The sequence below is a fragment of the Mytilus edulis genome, chromosome 1 (assembly GCF_963676685.1).
Source record: "Mytilus edulis chromosome 1, xbMytEdul2.2, whole genome shotgun sequence".
NCBI lineage: Eukaryota > Metazoa > Mollusca > Bivalvia > Mytilida > Mytilidae > Mytilus > Mytilus edulis.
Genome location: NC_092344.1, coordinates 49,748,444 through 49,769,287, shown reverse-complemented (window position 1 = coordinate 49,769,287; position 20,844 = coordinate 49,748,444). Strand labels below are relative to the sequence as shown.

Here is a 20,844-nt window from a genome sequence, read left to right as displayed (position 1 = left end):
GTGACAGCTAGTCCAAAGCATCTAAAAACTTATAGAAAATTCATGTATATAAGTTATTTTTCAGCTATGTCGTTAATGGTTAAGATTTTTAGACAGTCACTATTGGAATGCATGGGATCAATAAGGTATATTTTAATAGTTTTATATATTCTATATATTGTCATAATCATCATTCCAGGGCATCGTGACACCATTTTTTTCTACTAAGTATTAAAAAACAATGCACAAACTGTGAAAACTCTTTCTTTGCCTCAGCTTACAAGAAATTTTGTTCTTTTAAAGCGATCTCTATTGAATTTTGCTTCATGTTAAATCATTCATTTCGCATAGTTGCCTCTCACAATAAAGAAGTTAGAAAGCAGTATCATGTCATTAATACTTCGTATAATTATTAGTATTGAAAACTTTGAATAAGCTTATACTTAATGATACTGTAGATAGTTATCAAGGGTACCAAGCTAATAATTTAATACGTCAGACGTGCGTTTCGTCTACATAAGACTCATCAGTGACGCTAAGATAAAAATAGTTAAAAAGTCAAACAAGTACTAAGTTGAAGAATGTTAAATAGAATGCAAATTACTGATTAAACAAATTTTATAGTGCTAATATGAAGCAGAATTTATTCAAAACTTTCTCATAAAAGACAATATTTGGATTTCTCGTTTGAACATATTTACATGTTCTTTTATTTGTCATTAAGTGTTTTTACATCTCAGATATTTTAAAGATAAATCAATTGTGTGGTGTTCATATTGCTTAAATAACATTTTATTTGTAGTGGTATGTGAAAAGATTTCGTTGCGTTTTGTTTTTCTATCGACAAACATGACTAATAAAGGCAACAGTAGTATACCGTTGTTCGAAACTCATTAAACGATTGAGAAAAAAACCAAATCCGGGTTACAAATTAAAACTGAGGAAAACGCATCAAATAAAAGAGGAGAACAACGACACAACAGAAACACAACATTAAAATGTAACACACACAGAAACGAACTATAATATAACAATGGCAATTTTTCTGACTTGGTACAGGACATTTTAAGATTGAAACTGGTCGTGTGGCATGCCAAACCTCCGCTTTTATGGCAATGTTAAATATAACATTAAAATGACAACATTACATGACAAGACTACAATACAAATAAATGGGAGAACATATAGGATAGAGAAACACACGAATAATAGCTAACAAAAGGTACCAAGTTTACAATTTTATACGCCAGACATGCGTTTCGTCCACACAAGACTAACCAGTGACGATCAGATGAAAAAAGTTCGAAAGCCAAAACAAGTACAAAGTTGAAGAGCACTGAGGACCAAAAGTTTCAAAAAGAACATCCTTATTATTTAGAATAATTCATACTTTTGCAAACAATAAATTTTATGAAATGACTATATAATAGATATACATGATATAACCGAAGTGGTGACTAGCTACAGAATAAAAACGGACACATTACATAAAACAACCGAATCCAGCACATAAAATTACACAGCCGATTTAGACAAAGCCTCACCGCACAAAATGACGTCACATTTGAAATTTAAAAAAAACACACAAAGTGACGTCACATTTGAATTTCTAAAAATATTTCCCAAAAATAAGATAGAATTAGGATTGATTCAAGATTAGATTTGTAATGCTTTTTATTACATTTATTAATGAAAATTGCAATACTTTCTATTAATATCAAATTGTGGTAGTAATTAGATAATTAATTGTATTATCTAATAAGTTTTGAATATCTCTATGTCATCATTCGTCTCTCTTTTTAAAGATGAGAATGTTTGTTTCATATTGATATTTTTTTCTGAAGTTGATACTGATAGAATGTAGTCAACGATAATTTACTGATAGTCAAATCACATACATTGATTAAAAAATACTAATTAAGGTTACAAACAATTTAAGACAGACAGCTAGATACCAGAAACATACTATGTATACACATGCCAGAGTCTGAGCTTGATTTGCTATACGATATAAAAACTAAACTGACGAAAAAATGTCATTTATTCAAAATCATAAAATGCAAAAAATACATTTTGCAAAAAAAATATTTGACATAAAAGTTCATATTTAGTATGAAATAATAATACATAATTAATACGAAATTACATCAACTAATATCATATCAATTGAATAAATGAAAAAGAATAGCAAAGGTGGGGAGAAAAATCTGCCCTTTAAATAAACATATATACATATCTACTTCAAAAGATAACATTAAGGAAGGTATATGGGTGGGAATTTTGAACAAATTGTTTGATAAGAATCACAAGTTAACACATCAAATGCTGATGATGAAATGAAGTGACCATAATGCACTTACACGTGAACTCGTGCTGACCCGCAAGATCATTGACCAATAAGAAAGATGAAATCCAATCATGCATTGGTCATAAGTGAAATTTCGCTGCATGTGAACACATGTTATCTAAATGTTAGATCTACATCTAAGGTAATAACCAATTAAAACAGAATTATCTTCTCTGCTGTCTACAAGTATTTATTCCGCTTAATTTTCAATTAGCAAATAAAATTGGTTTTAAGTCAGACAGCTAGATACCAGAAACATACTATGTATACACATGCCAGAGTCTGAGATTGGTTTGCTATATGATATAAAAATTAAACTGACGAAAAAAGGTAATTTATTCAAAATCATAAAATGCAAAAAATACATTTTGCAAATAAAACATTTGACATAAAAGTTCATATTTAATATGAAATAATAATACATAATTAATACGAAATTACATCAACTAATATCATATTAATTGAGTAAATGACAAAGAATAGCAAAGGTGCGGAGAAAAATCTGCCACAAATCCACTCTTAGGCTGAAAGGGTGGATTATCGCATTAACCATGAAAATGAAGATCTCTAAAACAATAGATTAATGTAACTTTGACTATTGTCAACTTCATATTCGTGAGTAGTAAAACACCACCACCTGCCCATCAATTTGGTGTTTAGAAATTATGTAGATAGGGGGAAATCAAAATAACAGTGTAATATTAAAGATATACGAATAAAAAAGCTTCTTTTAAAAAAAGTGAAATAAACGATAGGTAAAATATTTCAAACGCATTAGTCGATTAAGGATGTTTGCTTGTCATGTTTTGGATTTTTGTCAGATTTTCGAAATCCTCTGGTTTTATCCATTTGAATGCCTTAAAGAATTTTGCCCATGGACCCCCATTTTTCTTTTTAAAAATCTTTTACATATATGATTATAAGCCATTTCTAAAAGTCTTATAAAATCTTATTTGTTTTTTAATAGTTTTTGAAAACTTTAACTGGTCAATGATAAAGCTATGAAAAGTCAAAAGAGAACATTTTCCCGTCAAAATTCTAATGGATAAAATCTCGAAAACAAGCCAATTAACCCCTATATTTTATTTTCTTTTTTGTTTCCTCAATTAATCCCCTATAAATATATACTAGTTTAATAAAAAGTTAATTATTTTGAAACTGAGCAGCAAACATCTTTAAACTGACAAATCCATGACAAAAAATGAAAAAGACCAAATAAAGGCAACAGTAGTTTACCGCTGTTCAAACTCATAAATCCATGGACAAAAAACTAAATCGGGGTAATAAACTAAAACTGATGGAAACGCATAAATATAAGAGGAGAACAACGACACAACACTACAATGTAACTAACACACACAGAAACGGACCAAGCATCCGACAAAATCCCACGAGAATAACAAATATAACATCAAAACCAAATACATGAATTTGGGATAGACAAGTACCGTGACACGTCTTATCGCAATGTCAATTTACACTCAAAAATAAGAGAAAACAAACGACGCAACGTTAAATTGTAACACACACAAAAACGAACCATAATATAACAATGGCCATATTCCTGACTTGGTACAGGACATTTTTAAAGGAAATACCAAAACAAACAAGAGTACAAAAAATATAACAGAGAATATTTAAAACACGAACCCTTACTTAAAAATGTGAGTGATAAACAAAAAAAATCTCCATTTTTTATCATATGAAATTTATGATATTTATCGTTTTTGTTTAGTAAACCAACCAATTTTCTAATATCTGTATTCAACAATGACAAAGGTTAAATTTGCTGTTTGATTTAAGTTTTGTTAGAAAAAGCAAAACATTGAAAGTAGTGCGTGTAAGTGACAAACATAATTGTTTGTTTCATCCTCGGAATAGTTATATTTTCTAATGCCAAACTGGTGTTACTGGTCTAAACGTTTTTGTTAGTTCATTTTAATCTAAAGATTAAAATACCAATCTTTTTGCTTTTTGTATGGTTGTAGGATGAAAACTAAATCACACAAAAATAAAAATACGCAAACAAAACAGTGCAATGATATATTGTTTTTGTTATTTGAAATTAATCATTGTCATACTACAGTGAAACCTGCCTAACCCAAATCCTTTATAAACCGAAAACCTGTATAAAACAAACATGTTCGTAATAAAATTAACGGTACCAATTTTCTTGCACCAGATGCGCATTTCGACAATACACGTCTCTTCAGTGATGCTCGTGGCCAAAATATTTGAAATCCAAAGCTTATATAAAAGATGAAGAGCTATAATCCAAAAGGTCCAAAAAGTATAGCCAAATCCGTGAAAGGAATCAGAGCTTTGCCTGAGGGAGATACATTCCTTAATTTATAATAATTTCTAATATTTTGTAACAGCAAATTTTAATAACACAAAAAATCCGTATTTTCATGCCAGTACCGAAGTACTGGCTACTGGGCTGGTGATACCCTCGGGGACTAATAGTCCACCAGCAGAGGCATCGACCCAGTGGTAGTAATAAAATTAACGGTACCAATTTTCTTGCACCAGATGCGCATTTCGACAATACATGTCTCTTCAGTGATGCTCGTGGCCAAAATATTTGAAATCCAAAGCTTATATAAAAGATGAAGAGCTATAATCCAAAAGGTCCAAAAAGTATAGCACTGTGATATCAAATTATTTGCATTGTGAACTTGATGAAACCGAACTTCGGCCATAACCGAACAAAATCTGAAGTCCCTAATAAGTTCGGTTAAAATAGGTTTCACTGTAATTAATTGATTTTGAAGTGTAATTATCTTATACTTAAGTTTGTACACTTTGTATCTAATCTTGTCTTTAATTTTAGTACAAAGCTTGCAGATAAAACGCACGTCTTGCGTATCGAATTAAAAGTATTAGCTTGGTAAAACTGGAAACAGCAACAGCATCATTTGAATTATAACGTTGAGAAAGAAAAAAAAACACGCATTGAGAAATTTTTAAATAAAAGGAGACGCGGGTTGCATGTGAATGAATAACAACCAAACGACACAAAAAACCTAAAGACATATATAAAGTAACATAAAGTCGTCGATAATTGACAGGTACACGCACATTATATAAAGCTCTAAATGAATGTCAGGGTAAAACAGGTTTTATTTTAAGTAAGAAAAGATCTAACATCTTATTGTTCACAATAGCTGAAGCGCGGGAGAATCAGTGACAAGATTACCAGTTTTTTGTTTGATTATTGTTGCCTAGTCTTTGGTGATCTGTGTTTTGTAAACTGTTCTGTCCGTCTTCTAATAAGTGTTGATATTTATATTTATCAGGGGATTGTCGTTATATTTTCGACTTATGTCCTTTTTGGTATCTTTCGAAGGTAAACCGTTAGCTTTTTTTTGCTTGTAAACGGTTTATCTTCGAAAGTAACCTATTATCAGAAGGCAAATGTTTTTGTTTAGATGAAAGATTCTGGTCTGAAAAATATACATTTCACTAAAAAAAGGTAAAACTGATTAAAATAATAAAGCTATCAAGATGGCATTAAATAGATTTGACGCAACTACGTTCGAGTTTTTGGTTTTTCATCCTCTTTAGTTTCATAATTTCAAAATTGATCATGATCTTCCCTTTTTACTGTTTTGATTGATTCGAATACGTCTAGTGAATCTGAAACAGCCAAGATGCGTGTCTTACAAATTTTATTGAAATCCTTCAAACTTAGATGAGTTTTATATTGTGAGGTAAATAAATTACAAAGCAGCGGTTTCTTAACAATTCTAAGAAAAGAATGTATTTTGTCTATAAGGAAATAAAGGGCGTTAGTTTATTTGTTTTCAAAAAGTACAAGTCTCTGGCTACTACCAAATATATAATGTGTTTATATGAAAACATTAATAATCGGTCAAACAATGATTTATAATACAAACATTTATTATGATGTCATAACAAATATGTCTGTTGTAGCTATAGAAGGAAACACAATGTGTTATGAACCCTTAGTGCATTTGTTAGATATACATATTTCACAGTTCCATATAAAAATGACATGGTGACATTTTAAGTTTCATCTATAATTAACGAATGCATCATGTGCGGTTCAGTTAAACATTTCCTTGTGTGTATGTCAACTTTTAGAAAAAAAAATGAAAAAGGGTATAAAAGAACGATTCTGAAGCAGTAAAACATTATTCACTAGACATTATTGCAATTACTTCAAACACAGGTAAGAAATTATGTAATAATATATATTAACTATTAATAAATGTAAACAACAATAATGCAAAAGTGAGAGAGATCAACTGAAAATAAGTTATTAAATAATTAAATAATTAGAAAAAATATTAATAAAGTTTATTGGGAACTAATGATTCTTTACTTTTTGAATTTTCGAAAGTAGCTAAAGATTACAGCAAAAAAAATCAGTAGGTGTTCCCTTGTAAGAATGAAACATTGGAAAACGAAGAGAATATAGAAAGTTTACATTGTTCAACATTTATTAATTGTTTTAAATCACTGAAAGATAAAAGACAAACTTTTTTGTTTATTTTAGTGAATTTTTTTTTACATATAATAACACAAGATCTATAGGAAATGTAAATCCAATTGAAATAATTCTTTGGAATATAGAAGATGGTGTTTAAAAAAAAATTCAATACATATATTTTTTTTATTTATTAAACAATGTAAAAGAATTATCCGTTTCTAAAACATAGGTAGACATTTATATATTTTGCTTAAATGAATTTTCCTCGTTTGTTAATTTCGTAAATTAACCGAGGTTTGTCACTAACATGTTACTGTCTTTAATGTCTTCAGTAGTAAATTCACTGTTTTGTATGAGCCACGTGTTGATTATAATTTTCCATGACTTTGAAAATCATAATTTATCAATTTCAGAATTGTTAGAGATGATGAGATTCCAGACCGTTTTATTTCTGTTGGCATTGGCAACAGTAACACTAGCCGGTAAGAGAAATATTCGATTTGCCTTCTCAAAATTCATAGGTTATTCTACAAAAGGATTTTCGATGTTTTGATACAAAAAAAAATCCAAATACCTCAACAAACAAAAATCTTAAATGAAGATAATTTCAGTACATATGAATTTATCATTCCAAATTGTATTTATTTTAGTAAATTATTAAAGAAAAAATTTAAATGAATGGTTTACTAATTCATATGTTTTAATATTGTGTAATGAGGACAAATAATAGTACATAAAACCCTTCATAAAAACATTAAAAACTGAGCAACACAATCACACAGGTGCGCCAAAAAGGCAAGCAGATCATGCTCAACTTATTTACATTTTTATCTTGCTAAACAGTATGAGATTTCTACAGTGCTGAAATCGTTAGGTTCCTACAGTTGTAAACATTCCTGTCATTTGATTCAAATTGGATTGATGTCTTATAAGCAAAAGTACCAGATGTCCTTATATTAATATATAGATTAAAACTGTCTCGTGTATATTTGTGCAATAATGTCAAATATCTATTTCACAGTATATGCACCAACTGGAAAACATGCATCAGTTACACGTGGAGGTAAGACGACTTTAGTAGTCGAAAGCACACTAGGAAGAGACATAACCGGGCGTCGTGGTGGCGAATCACTTTCTGTTTTAGACGTTATTGATGCAAATAGACGAGCAGGATCAAGAGCTGTTGGAACATCACATGGAATAGGCAATGAATTTATAACACGCGGGTCATCAGCCAGTAGAGGTTTATCTGGGGGCTCTTTTGGTGGCAGGACCTCTTCATCTGAAATCATAAGAGACTCATCAGTGGGTTTGTCACTTACTTTATCTGACGATGATAGTAACTGTCATTATGGATGTGGAGTAGACAAAGTATGTCGTTCAGGACAAAAATGTGTACATGATGGTTGTAGCAGTTACTGCGTCGACATTTCTTCTGGAAGTATAATTGGTACATCACGATTGTCAGACTCTATAAACAGAGGTAACGCAATCTCAGAAATGATTAGAAGTTCATCATCTAGGTTGACCCGAGTTTCAAGTAATGATGGTCATTTATCCTCTGGCAGAAGAATTGGTTCATCCGGTCTGGCTAGAAGTTCTCATTTGGACACTTTAGGTAGTAGCCGTGGAGTGTCCGGTCATACAGGTTCTGATATTCTTGACGCAATCTCTTCTAGACGTAGTGGACTTGATGTTATAGATACAGTTTCATCCAGACGAAGCGGATCAGCACGTTCTTCCGGTTCAGGATTCGTTTCTCAGTCAATGGTAGGAGCAAAAACTGATTGTAAAAACGACTGTTTTAGTGATGGCGATTGTCCAACGAACAAATACTGTGCTTCTGTTAATTGTCACATGATTTGTAGAAGGAGACCATCTAAAGGATACAAACCATGAACAACATATCACTGAAATCCAGACTTCACACTAACAGTATTGTTTTTTTTATAAAATAAAATGTTGAACACAGTTTGTTTTCTTTATTTTATTCAGTTGTACTTCTCATCATTGAAACTGTATTAAAAAAATTGAAAAATAGAAAAGAAATAGCGTTTACCTGAAGGAAACAGCTACCAATCAGCACAACAACAAAAAAAGAAAAATATCCTCTAAACGTTTTGAGTGCAAACTTATTGATGTGTTTGATTTTTTTTATAAGTAATGACGACAAATTACAGACAATATAGAAAAATATCCTGTGCATCCACATATGGTTCTTTTTTTTTTTTTTTTGCATTTAAATTGACAAAAAAATGTTCTATTTTACATTAAAACACTTTAGAAAATATCAAAACATATATCAAAGATGTATAATCAGTTGAGAACAACAACACAACAGAAACACATCAAATATAATAGGAGAACTACGACACAACAGAAACACAACATTAAAAATTAACACGCACAGAAATGAACTATAATATAACAATGGCCTATATAATAACCCAACTTTGCGTTATTGACTTATGATTTAATTAATCTCCTTCTATGCATTATGTTTAGCATAGAAAAACATATTTAGCTTTTGTCATTAAACAATTTCTCTGAATTAATCTCAAACCACCCGGACTGGTAGTTACATATGCGCAGCACAAAATTAATAACATAGTTAAAAGAATTATATTTGATATTGCCAGTTGTAAAACTGTTTTACTGGTTGATAAGAAGATTTGGTATGAGTACCAATGAGATAACTATCGATTAAAGTCACAATTTGTAAAAGTAAACCATTATAGATCAAGGTACCGTCTGTGATACGGAGCACCGAACAGCAAAATGTTAATGGCCCCAAAAATGACTAGTTTAAAACCATTCAAACAGAAGACCGACGGTCTTATCTATATGAAAAAGGAGAAACATTTATGAACCACATGAACAAACATGAACAAACATGGACAAGAACTGAGCATTAAGTTCCTCAGTTTGGTCAAGTACAGACAAATGCAGCGGGTTCAAACGTTTAGATAGGTACGAATCTTCACCCTTACCTGAAACAATAGTGTAACTTCACAATATAGACAGTCACACTATAAATTAAATATAAATTGAAAAGGCCAAATAGTTATCAAAAGTACCAGGATTATAATTTAGTACGCCAGACGCGCGTTTCGTCTACATAAGACTCATAAGTTACGCTCATATCAAAATAGTTATAAAGCCAAACAAGTACATGATAGTTGAAGAGTATTGAGGATCCAAAATTACAAAAAGTTGTGCCAAATACGGCTAAGGTAATCTATTCCTGTGACAAGAAAATCCTTAGTTTTTCGAAAAATTCAAAGTTTTGTTAACAGGAAATTTATATAAATGACCACATAACTGATATTCATGTCAACACCGAAGTGTTGACTACTTGGCTGGTGATACCCTATGGGACGAAACGTCCACCAGCAGTGGCATCGACCCAGTGGTGTAAACTCACTCAAAAGACATGTGAACACAAACAAGTGAACATACCCCGGCACATTCTGTATGTATGTGCCTGTCCAAAGTCAGGCGCCTGCAATTCAGTGGTTGTCGTTTGTTTATGTGTTACATATTTGTTTTTCTTTCTTTTTTTGCACATACATAAGGCCGTTTGTTTTCTTGTTTGAATTGTTTTACATTGTCATTTCGGGGCCTTTTATAGCTTTATATCTGACTATGCGGTATAGGCTTTGCTCATTGTTGAAAGCCGTACGGTTACCTAAAGTTGTTAATGTCTGTGTCATTTTGGTCCTTTGTAGAGAGTTTTCTGATTGGCAATCATACCACATTTTCTTTTTATAATTACTTTTTACATTTGTATTTTCAAGCTTTTTTGCCATAGGAATGCAACCACCCTATGCATAGCCCTCTTGAAGTAATTACTTATCACATATAGATTCTGAGTGTTTGCTTTATGATGCGGCTGAGATCCAGCAACAGCTATTGGCTTAGATAAGATCAGAATTACAGACTTTTCTCGTCAAAGGATAAGACATCAAATGCCGAAAATTATTATTATAGCTATGACCCGTATGGAGGATGCAGGAACACTATGGATTTAACGTTTGTCCTTTTTTTTTATACTTCATTTATTTTCAGAAAATAAAAACTCAAATAGCATATATTGGGTGCCTAATTAGACTATGTAGATGTGTCATTATTTTGTTCAATTTCGTAAAAATAAGTTATTTAAAAAAAATTAAAAAAATAATTTGAAAAACAAAGCAAAAATCTACAAACGTCTTGGAATTTGTGGATTGGAACACCATTTTGTACAGTTGTTGTGATTCATTGGTTTATGCATTTATTTTGGTTAGAATTCAAAATTATTTTTGAAGTAAAATTTTAGGAATGTCTTTTTTCGCTTTGATTTAAAGAAAGCGTATATATTTTGGTATAGTGCGTTTTTCAATTTGCAAAAATCATGTGCATATTGTAGTCTTCTGAAAAAACTAAAATACTACTTTTGGTATAATCTTTTTTTTTTTAGATTAACAAATGTATTAGTATGGAGTATTTAAAAGTTTTTTTTTTTATTTCAATTACTAGGATTAAGTCGATACCACAGCTGGTTGACGATTAAGGCCCAATAACATCATCAGATTAGAAGTCAGTGTGTCTGTACAGACAATTTATTAAAGAGGGGCGAAGATATCAGAGGGACATTTAAACTAATAGATAGAAAATAAACTGACAACGCCATGGCTAAAAAAGAAAACGACAAACAGACAAAATAATAGTTCACAAGACAAAATATAGAAAACTAAAGACTTAGCAATACGAGCCCCACCAAAAAGGAGGGGTTATCTCAGGTGCTATTACTTACTTAATTTTTAAATTCTCTGATGATATACTACACCATGGAAGTCATATTTTAAATAATACTTCCATGATTAAACTAATGTTACTTAGGGATTTTTTTTTTTTTTTTTTTTTTTTTTTTTTTTTTTTATCTCAGATGAATTTGGCTTTCTCTTTATGTCTCTTTTGGTCAAATAAGTAATATTTATCTGTACCTCCTTAAATATATTTTTTCAGGTTTGAGCATTTCTGATAATTTGAAATTAATTTAAAAAAAAGCGCTGCGGAGCACAAACATATTCGAAATACTATTTTCATTTTCAACGATGAACAAAAAGCGGACGCCTTCAGCAAGGGTTAGACGGGTCATGAAGTCTACTATACATTCACTGATTTTTGTAAATTATCTTTAAGTATGTACTGTCCGCTTGGTGATGGGTCTGTGTTCAAAGTATAGAGGAAAATATCATATAACATATTAGGGCAACGAATACACGAATGTATACCCGTCTTTGTACTAGACTGACACACTAAACTGTATTTATTACGAATCAACTAACAATCTGCAGAAGGCATGTCACGCTCCCGAACAAATAGTTATGACTTTGACATGATCTAGTCCTGAATGACGCATCCTTAGCAATGAAGCAACACAAACCAACTTTAATCTGAGCAAAATTTATCAATATTTTGTATTACAGCAAAATACCTGGAGTCTGTAGGTTGTGCCCACGATCGCACTATGATCTATAAAAAATGCAAATTTTGACGATCGTACTGCGATCGTGCAGTAAGGTCGTATACGGTCGTGGTTAGGTCTTCAAAATCGAGATGAGCGTGGCCAAAACAATCGTGATGCGGTCGTAGTAGAAGCGTTGTGAGAGCGCACTAAGGTCGTGGTAAGATCGCAAAGGTCGCTGAACTATCGTAGCGAGAGCGTATGGCCGTATCGAAAGCGTGATTCGATTCGGAGAGACTGCGCTACGATCTCACAGCGATGATATTACGACTACGCTCCAACTACGCCTGTACCACGTTTACACCACGCTGTTCAATACCATAGTACAATTCTAGCACGCACATGCCGGACTCATCACGCTCTACTTACGACCTGACTACGTTCATACTACGACCATCATTCACATAAAATATATTTAAATCTCTCAAGGTTTTGTTTGTGTGTGTGTTACTTCATATTGGGTTTATTTGAACATCAAGATTATGTCATGCATGTAATATAGACTGTGTTCTGTATCACAGTCTCCATATTTGCATATCCATATCATAAATTGGTCTGGCAATTATTGTAAGGTTATTTTCCAACTTTTTTTTCGCACGAACTTTGTAATTAAATTGTACGAAAAATGAGGCGAAAGACACCCATTTTTTATTTGATCGTAAGGAAGATTAATGTCATTAGTTTCTAAAAAGGTATCGCTCAAAGGCATTGAAATTTAAGATTGATCCAAAGATTATGGGGATATGTGACATGTTCACCCCCCTTTTTGCAATATTTTATGGTAAATAATTACAGAATATTGCCATGGATACACTTAAAAGGAATTATATTTCACCCTATACTATTAACTTTTGAAAATCAAATCTATGGAAGATAATGATAACATACATATGCCCATGTACAACACAAACAGTTAGGGTAATGTATAAGAAATCAAGGAATAGGAGATGATAAAACATTGTGTGGTTCATTTTCAATTTTATTTTATACTGTGGAGTGCTACCTTAATATCCTTATTTGAGCTTGGTGGACCTGCAATAGGTTGTAATTTAGGTTGGATTGGTCGGTCCGACATTTCTGCTGGATCAGAATTCGTTACTATCAGAGCTCTATCTGCCTCCACATCTACCCCTACCATCACACCCACGTGTTCTAGTAGATTTCGATGGCATGACGGTGTTGTTTCCGAGAAATCTACGTATTAATCAAAAGTAGAAGGAATGAAACAGTATTCATATGGAACACGATGTTCACGCTATTGCTTAGAACGTAATTTAAGATCGCGGTATGAAGGTAGTATAATCATGGTTAATAGTTATTAAAGGTACCAGGAGAATAATTCAGTACGCCAGACGCGCGTTTCGTATACATAAGACTCATCAGTGACGCTCATATCCAACTTGCCATTATCGCAGTAGAAAGAAGGATGGTAAGATCGTGTTGCGATCAGATAACTCGTGGTATAGTCGTAGTAATAAATTCATGTGCGTAGTAGGATCATGATAATCGTACAAAAAGCGTGATGAGAACGTGGTATAATCCTAAGAGCGGGATCGTTGTAAAAGCGTAACAAGGACGCAGTATCATCATGAAAACAACGAAAGTTTACATTTTCATGCCGCGCCGCGCATACTGCGACCTCACCACGATCTGAATTTATTTCATATCGCGGTGAGCGTGGTGCTATTGTGGTCTAGTGGTACCGGGCTTTACTTCCAACATAATTTAGATGTTGCTTAACGGTGGTCTTCGATCGTTTTTGGAATAGATACTCTAGATTTCCTGTCAAATGTTTGTGTTAAATTTAAATTTATTTAAAAAAAATATATATCATTACTCAGGAACTTCCAAATAATAGGTTATCCCATTTTGATGATATTTATTTCAATAGATTTTTGTTTTTCGTACTTGACTGTTAATTCAATTTCACTAAGAAAACATCTACTCATTATTTGCTTAATTCGCCTGATTAATGATGTTAATACGATAATCGAAACATGAATCTATGATAAATAAAGATTACAACTTGGCAATATTTTGTATACTTTTTTTTCTATTTTTAAACATAGACCATACATGAACACTGAACAAATTGACGTTTTTCCCTTCCGGGTAGCCATATTTGAAGTTGACAAAGATTAGGTAAGTTTAATAATTCTAATATGCACTTGAATAAATATCTATGTCATAGTGATACCACGTAATAATAATAATATATTGTCAGTTTTAATTGTGACATTGGTATCGTCAACTAAACCGCTATATATAAATAATGTGTATAATTCACCATACAAGTAAACACAAATATCTATATATGTACACGTAGGGTTTGATTTAAATGTAATGGACTTTGAAACTTTGACTAAGGCCGTGTTCACATTGACCTAAACTCGGTGTTGTGTTAGTGTAATTAACACATAAAATAAACATAATTACGTTCCCATTGATAAAACTCAATGTTTACATGTAGTTTAAATCATGTTTTGTTTACATGAAGTCGTTAGTCGATGTAGGCCTTGTGTAGGTTAAGTGTACACAAAACTAGGCTTTCAGAACTTAAATTTTCCCATGTTTATTTAAAAAAGAAACAATTTTTATATAAAATTTATGTTTATAACACTTATTAATAAAGTTCTTTACAGAAATATTTGTCTAAACTTGATATATTTATTTGTTATAAAAACACTTTACCTAGCCTTATTAACCCCTTATCAAGACTCATCCATCATCATTGCCGAACACATTTATAAGTCATTTGAAAAGGTCTTCCCGAATCAATTGGACGTACACACTGACAGACATAGTTGCCAATGGTCTTTATGCTCAAACAACGATTCACTCATAAAAGCCTCTGGCCTTTGTTAGTCTTGTATGATTTTTAATTTTAGTTTCTTGTGTATAATTTGGAGTTAAGTATGACGTCCATTATCATTGTACTAGTATACATATTTTTTAAGGGGCCAACTGAAGGACGCCTATGGGTGCGGGAGTTTCTCGTCACATTGAAGACACAATGGTGGCTTTCGGCTGTTGTCGGGTTGTTGTTGCTTTGACACATTCCCCATTTCCTTTCTCAAATTTATTACTGAAAAATGGGTGAGGTTAATTGTTTGTTTGTGTAGTATCTCAGATCCGTTAAAATACAATTAGAAATAAAATTAAAAAAAACATTACCCCTCCCTTTGCCAACTGCTCCTTGGAGAAAAAATACCACTTGAAACAAACAGAAAAGATAAAAATGTAGTGATCCTTAACATCGTAATTCTTTTTCTTCGTCTGTAAGCACGGTGATGGCGAGCCTATGTTTTTAATGCGTAATCGAGACATCTTTAAACTACATCCAAAATGACTTTTTTAAAGGAGCAACCACTTTACTTAAAAAAAGGGGAGGGGTTGTGAGTCAGATTTTTTTCTCGCGCGAAAGTTTATAATTAGCTGTGTTTTTTCGATAGTACCAATTCAATATTTTACACTTCAATGTATGGGGAAACTTTGGATTCAGAATATTTGTTCATTCTAATCATCTGAATGACCCGAATTTTTTTAAATCAAATTGTGGAAAAATCCATCCCCTTTTTTTTAAAGTCAAATGGTCGTTCCCTAACTGCTAGAAAAGTTGTTCGAAAATTTGAATTCGGTTGCTTCGTAATCAATATTTAAATGACATATAGTTTACAAATGTGAACAAATCTTATGTACAGGTAGCTAAACAAGGTGTATAGATGTGAACAAATTTAATATTAACTTGTGTACATTACATTAAACCACATGTAAACATGTTTACTGTACACGGCGTTTGATGTGAACACGGCCTAAGTCGGTTCTATTAGACACCAACAGGTAAGTAAGAAGATTCAATTCAAAGTCGCATCTATATGTAACATAATAATGTACACAATATCAAAAGACTCAGAGAAACATGAACACTGGTTGGCATTTGAAGGGACTAATCCGATATTTTCTGTCTTCATAGGACTTTTGGTTTTCGATTTGTAAACACCACTTTGATCATGTTGATATTTTTCTTTTTTTATCACCTTTAGATATAATGTGAAGCAGATTATATTCCTTGATTGACAGCACATCTGCTTCGCAGCAATGACGCAGCTCAGTATAGTAAACGATTAGTGATTTTTAAGTTGGAAACAGTGACAAACATTATGATTTCAACTTTTTACTTTTCCAACTTGGCATTTACATATAATGTGCATGTTCAGTGTACATGTATAAATTGATGAAATATATATTCTTAATCGAGCCACTAAATTTTAATATCGGAAACTACTGTCGCCTTATTGTAATTCTGTAGATCTAAAGGTATTATTTTTTCTCTAATATGGAAATTTATCCCTTTTGGAACCCATTGTATAAAAAAAAATCAATTTGTGTTTGCGGGTGATTGAAGAAGATAATTGGATGACTTAAAGGGTCATTACCTTTTTAATTAACTGGATGAAATAAAAATAATTGGAAACCGGTGTTAATAAATTGGCAACTTCGTGGAATGTGAAAGGTTCTCGAATGGGATTTTCGATTTTCGTTTAACCAAAAAAAAAAATTTATTTTTTAATCACTAGAGAAACAGAGTGTTACATATAGTTACTCGTGGATTATCGGATTTATCCAATCTCAATAGTTAAATTATAAATTTTAAAGTCCTCGCCGAGGCTGGGACTTTAAAATTGATAATTAAACTATCGAGATTGGATAAATCCGATAATCCACTGGAATCAATGTAGACAAGACAAGACAATATTTTATTTAAGTCTCATCTCTTCATTATATAAAACATACAAACAGTTGATAAAACAACATCATAAAACATACAAGAGCCACTCTAAAAAGAGTTATGAGAGACTATCTAAAATGTATATACAGTATTTACACTAAAACTAGCTATATAAAATACATTTTCTTTTCAATAAAATGTCATTGCAGATTTTGGCAGTATAAAAGTACATATTTTCATCTGTTAATAAAAATATAAATTTATCGTCATCAGACAATTGCATAAAATTTACATTAATTAGAGATGCTTGATAAAACAAATAACAACGCGAATCTTCATACACAGGACAATTCATTAATACATGTTTTTCATCTTCAATTAAAAGATTTTCATTACAAATACTGTTATAACAAGTTCTATTTTCAACTAAAATACCTTCATACCTTCCAGTCTCAATTTTCAAAGGAGCAGTACCACTTCTAAATTTGGCATAGGCACTCCTATATCTACCAGGTATAATTTTTAATAAATAATTTTCTTCACCAAATTCACTTTTGAACAGTCTGTAAGTACGTAGTTTACTACGCTCGTTTGACATTAAATCAATATACCATTGCTCTTTAAATCTATTGAAACGTAATGTAAGAATATATATATATATATATATATATATATCGATTAGAAATGATCTTTTGCCTTCGAAGATATTTGTAATCAAATTCGATTAAGAAGCTTGAAATGTTTGTAAATCAAGTGATACAAAATTAGCTATTTACTGATCATCATTGCTCTGCATTGCAGCGAACCAGCTCCAAACATGATACATTTTTCGTAGCAGCTTTCATTTGTGGTTTTAAACTCACATTCGGGGTGTCGGAAGCGAGTTAAAAAAATCATATTTTGATCCATAACAATTATTTGTACTTGTTTGGCTTTAAAATATTTCGATATGAGCATCACTGATGAGTCTTATGTAGACGAAACGCGCCTCTGGCATACTAAATTATAATCCTGGTACCTTTGATAACTATTACAAGACAATAATAACATGCACTTTCTTTCATTTTGTTTTCTGTTTTAGAAAATGGAGAAAGTTAAGTGTGAACCATGCAAAATTCGGGACAGAAATAACGTTTCCATTCATTGGTGTGTAATTTGTGAAGAGGCTCTATGTTCAGAATGCACAGAAAACCATCGATCCATGAAAATGCTTCGGCATCATGAACTCATAGATATCAGTAAAATGCCGGCTCACACACTTATCGTAGAACATTCCTGTTTGAAACACGATAAAATGCCATTTGAGTATTTTTGTATCGATCATGATGTTCTATCTTGCAAAGAATGTCTAGCAGAAAACCATCGCTCTTGCCAGAAGGTGATGTCTGTGGATATAGCATGTAAAGGTGCAAAGCAGTCCCAGTCATTTTTAGATGCCACGGAACTTGTAGAACATGTTTTAGAAACCACACATACAATTGGTAAAGACGAAAAGAGTTGTATTGAAAATGTCGTAAAGGAAGCTAATTCAGTCAAAACGGCTGTAAAGATAGTAAAAGAAGAAGCAATTAGGCACATTGAAGCTCTTGAAAAGTCTTTACTTCATGATCTAGATATAAAAAAAGATGAAATAATACAGAAATCGAAGACAACAATTAATGAAACAGAAGATATCGAAAAAAAGACAAAAGACAAAAAAGATATATTTGATCTTGTAGACAAACATGGTTCTGAAAAGCAAGCGTTTCTTGCTGCTCACGCGTACAAACAAGATCTCACAGATCTGGAGAAAAGAGTAGCTGGTATCACAGAAAAGTTAACCAGATTTAAAATAAGTCTAAATCCTGAGAAGTCACTGGAATCTATAAACTCTCTCGGGTCAATAGAACTAATCGAAGTTCAGTCTGCCGTAAAATTTGTTCAGAAGAAAAAATGTCAATCCCAAATGCCAATTGTTCAACCTCTTAGTTTGCCAAACTTTGTTCATAAACGAGATTTAGAGATAGAGAACGCACGCATTTACGGAATGACAATAAATGATAATAACGAAGTCATCTTAGTTGACAACAATGACTGTGGTAGAATATTGGTATATGACGATAATGATAATTACAAGTTTCAAATTGATACCAAACACCAACCTTGGGATATTGCTCTAATCCCTGGAAAAAACTTAGGTGTTCTGACATCTGACCAAGAAGAAGTCTTACAGTTTGTTGATTTTGATCAGAAGAAAATTTCTAGAACAATGTCAGTAAAGGAAAGTAATCAAGGAGGAGTTGCTGCTACACATAAAAACATATTTGCTGGAACCAAAGGGAACATTAACATTTTGGATCTAGAGGGAAGATTTATTCGGTCAGTAAAAACCAAAAATAAGAAAGAGTCACCTTGGTTTATTTCTTTGGATAAATCTGGAAATATCTATTACACTGCAAGAAAGGTTATGGGATGTATAAGAAACGATGGTACATTTGTTTATACATACTCCACACCTAATACAGATAATATGTGGAAGATAGCAGTTGACAACAATGGTTACGTTTACATTGTTGTTTTTGAAAAAGGTATTTGTAGACTGAAGCCAGATGGTACATTTATGGACATCGTAATAAAGGATGAACAATGTTTTCAATATGTTGGAATTTGCTTTACCAGTAATTTCTCAAAAATGATTCTTTCCCAAGGCAATAGAACGGTATCTGTTTTTGGTCAGAATTAAAACTATGCGTTTGTAAATTTTATGTTGAGAAAAAAGCTTGGATTTTTTAAACAGTATCATATGCATTTCGGGGAAGATCAACAGGTTTTCGGGATACAGGATCGTACACAGACATTTGTATAACGAAGACAACAGCATACCATTTTCATCAGCAGATACAGATTTTTCTCGTCAAAGGATAAAGATACCGGAAACTATGTGTTTTTCAAGTCTGATCAACTGTCTTTATTTTATGTTCGTTTTATTATGCATATATTGCACACTGAAATTCGATATTGAAATATCAACTATTAATACGTGTTGATTTGCTTTGTCAATCTGCAATATGCACGATTTGTTTTGCTACACGACGTTCCTTCTGCCGATTAAGCTAGATTCATACTGTCGATCATACCAACTCGATCAATCCCGTTCAAGACAGATTAAGCGATCGGGAGACTGATCTAACTCAATCGACGAGAATATTCGGGGTGGTCTACCTTGGTCGTCATCGATCTGACTTTCTACCCGAGAGTTTTTGACCCGTCAAAAATAATCGAGTAAGGATCGAGAAGAGATCAAGAATACGTCGGGTAGTGGTCGAATTGATCGGGAAGGGATCGTGTAGAGGTGAGTTTGGTCGGAATACAAATATTTCACCGATCAGTACTCGATCTTCTCGACCTTTGCTCGACTAATATCCGATCATTTCCCGATCAACGCTAACCTGTTTGATATGTTGTTCAGATTTACTCGATCAATTCCCGATCGCTTCACAATCACTGCGACTTCTATATTTTTCCTATCCCAGACCAACTCGACCAATACCCGATCTCTACACGAACACATTCAACCACTCTTCGATATCTACTCGGCCATACACGAGTTCATATGACCGCTACACGATTCTCTAATAGTGTTTGTAGATCTGATCGACTCTTATAAATTTGCTTCCGCAAATACAAATTGTCACTACTTATTTTTAACAGTACACAAATTTCTACATGTACAGTACGTGTCTATATTTTTGCAAGGAGGGATGAAATTCTAAAAGAGAGCAAAAGAGGATTGTTCATATATGAAATTAATTGTGAATTACAATTCATTATTACACAGCTGATGA

The 20,844-nt window shown here is 32.3% G+C and overlaps 2 protein-coding genes across 2 annotated transcripts; both read left to right on the top strand.

The window, feature by feature from the left end:
- The first annotated feature begins 7,174 nt into the window (after positions 1 to 7,174).
- Positions 7,175 to 8,754, top strand: LOC139484536 (uncharacterized). Its single transcript, XM_071268269.1, has 2 exons — positions 7,175 to 7,264; positions 7,804 to 8,754. The coding sequence occupies exons 1-2, from the start codon at positions 7,207 to 7,209 to the stop codon at positions 8,679 to 8,681; spliced, it is 936 nt and encodes a 311-aa protein (XP_071124370.1). The 5' UTR covers positions 7,175 to 7,206; the 3' UTR covers positions 8,682 to 8,754.
- Positions 8,755 to 14,346: 5,592 nt separating this feature from the next.
- Positions 14,347 to 20,036, top strand: LOC139484527 (uncharacterized). Its single transcript, XM_071268260.1, has 2 exons — positions 14,347 to 14,433; positions 18,102 to 20,036. The coding sequence occupies exon 2, from the start codon at positions 18,105 to 18,107 to the stop codon at positions 19,740 to 19,742; it is 1,638 nt and encodes a 545-aa protein (XP_071124361.1). The 5' UTR covers positions 14,347 to 14,433; positions 18,102 to 18,104; the 3' UTR covers positions 19,743 to 20,036.
- The last annotated feature ends 808 nt before the right edge of the window (positions 20,037 to 20,844 follow it).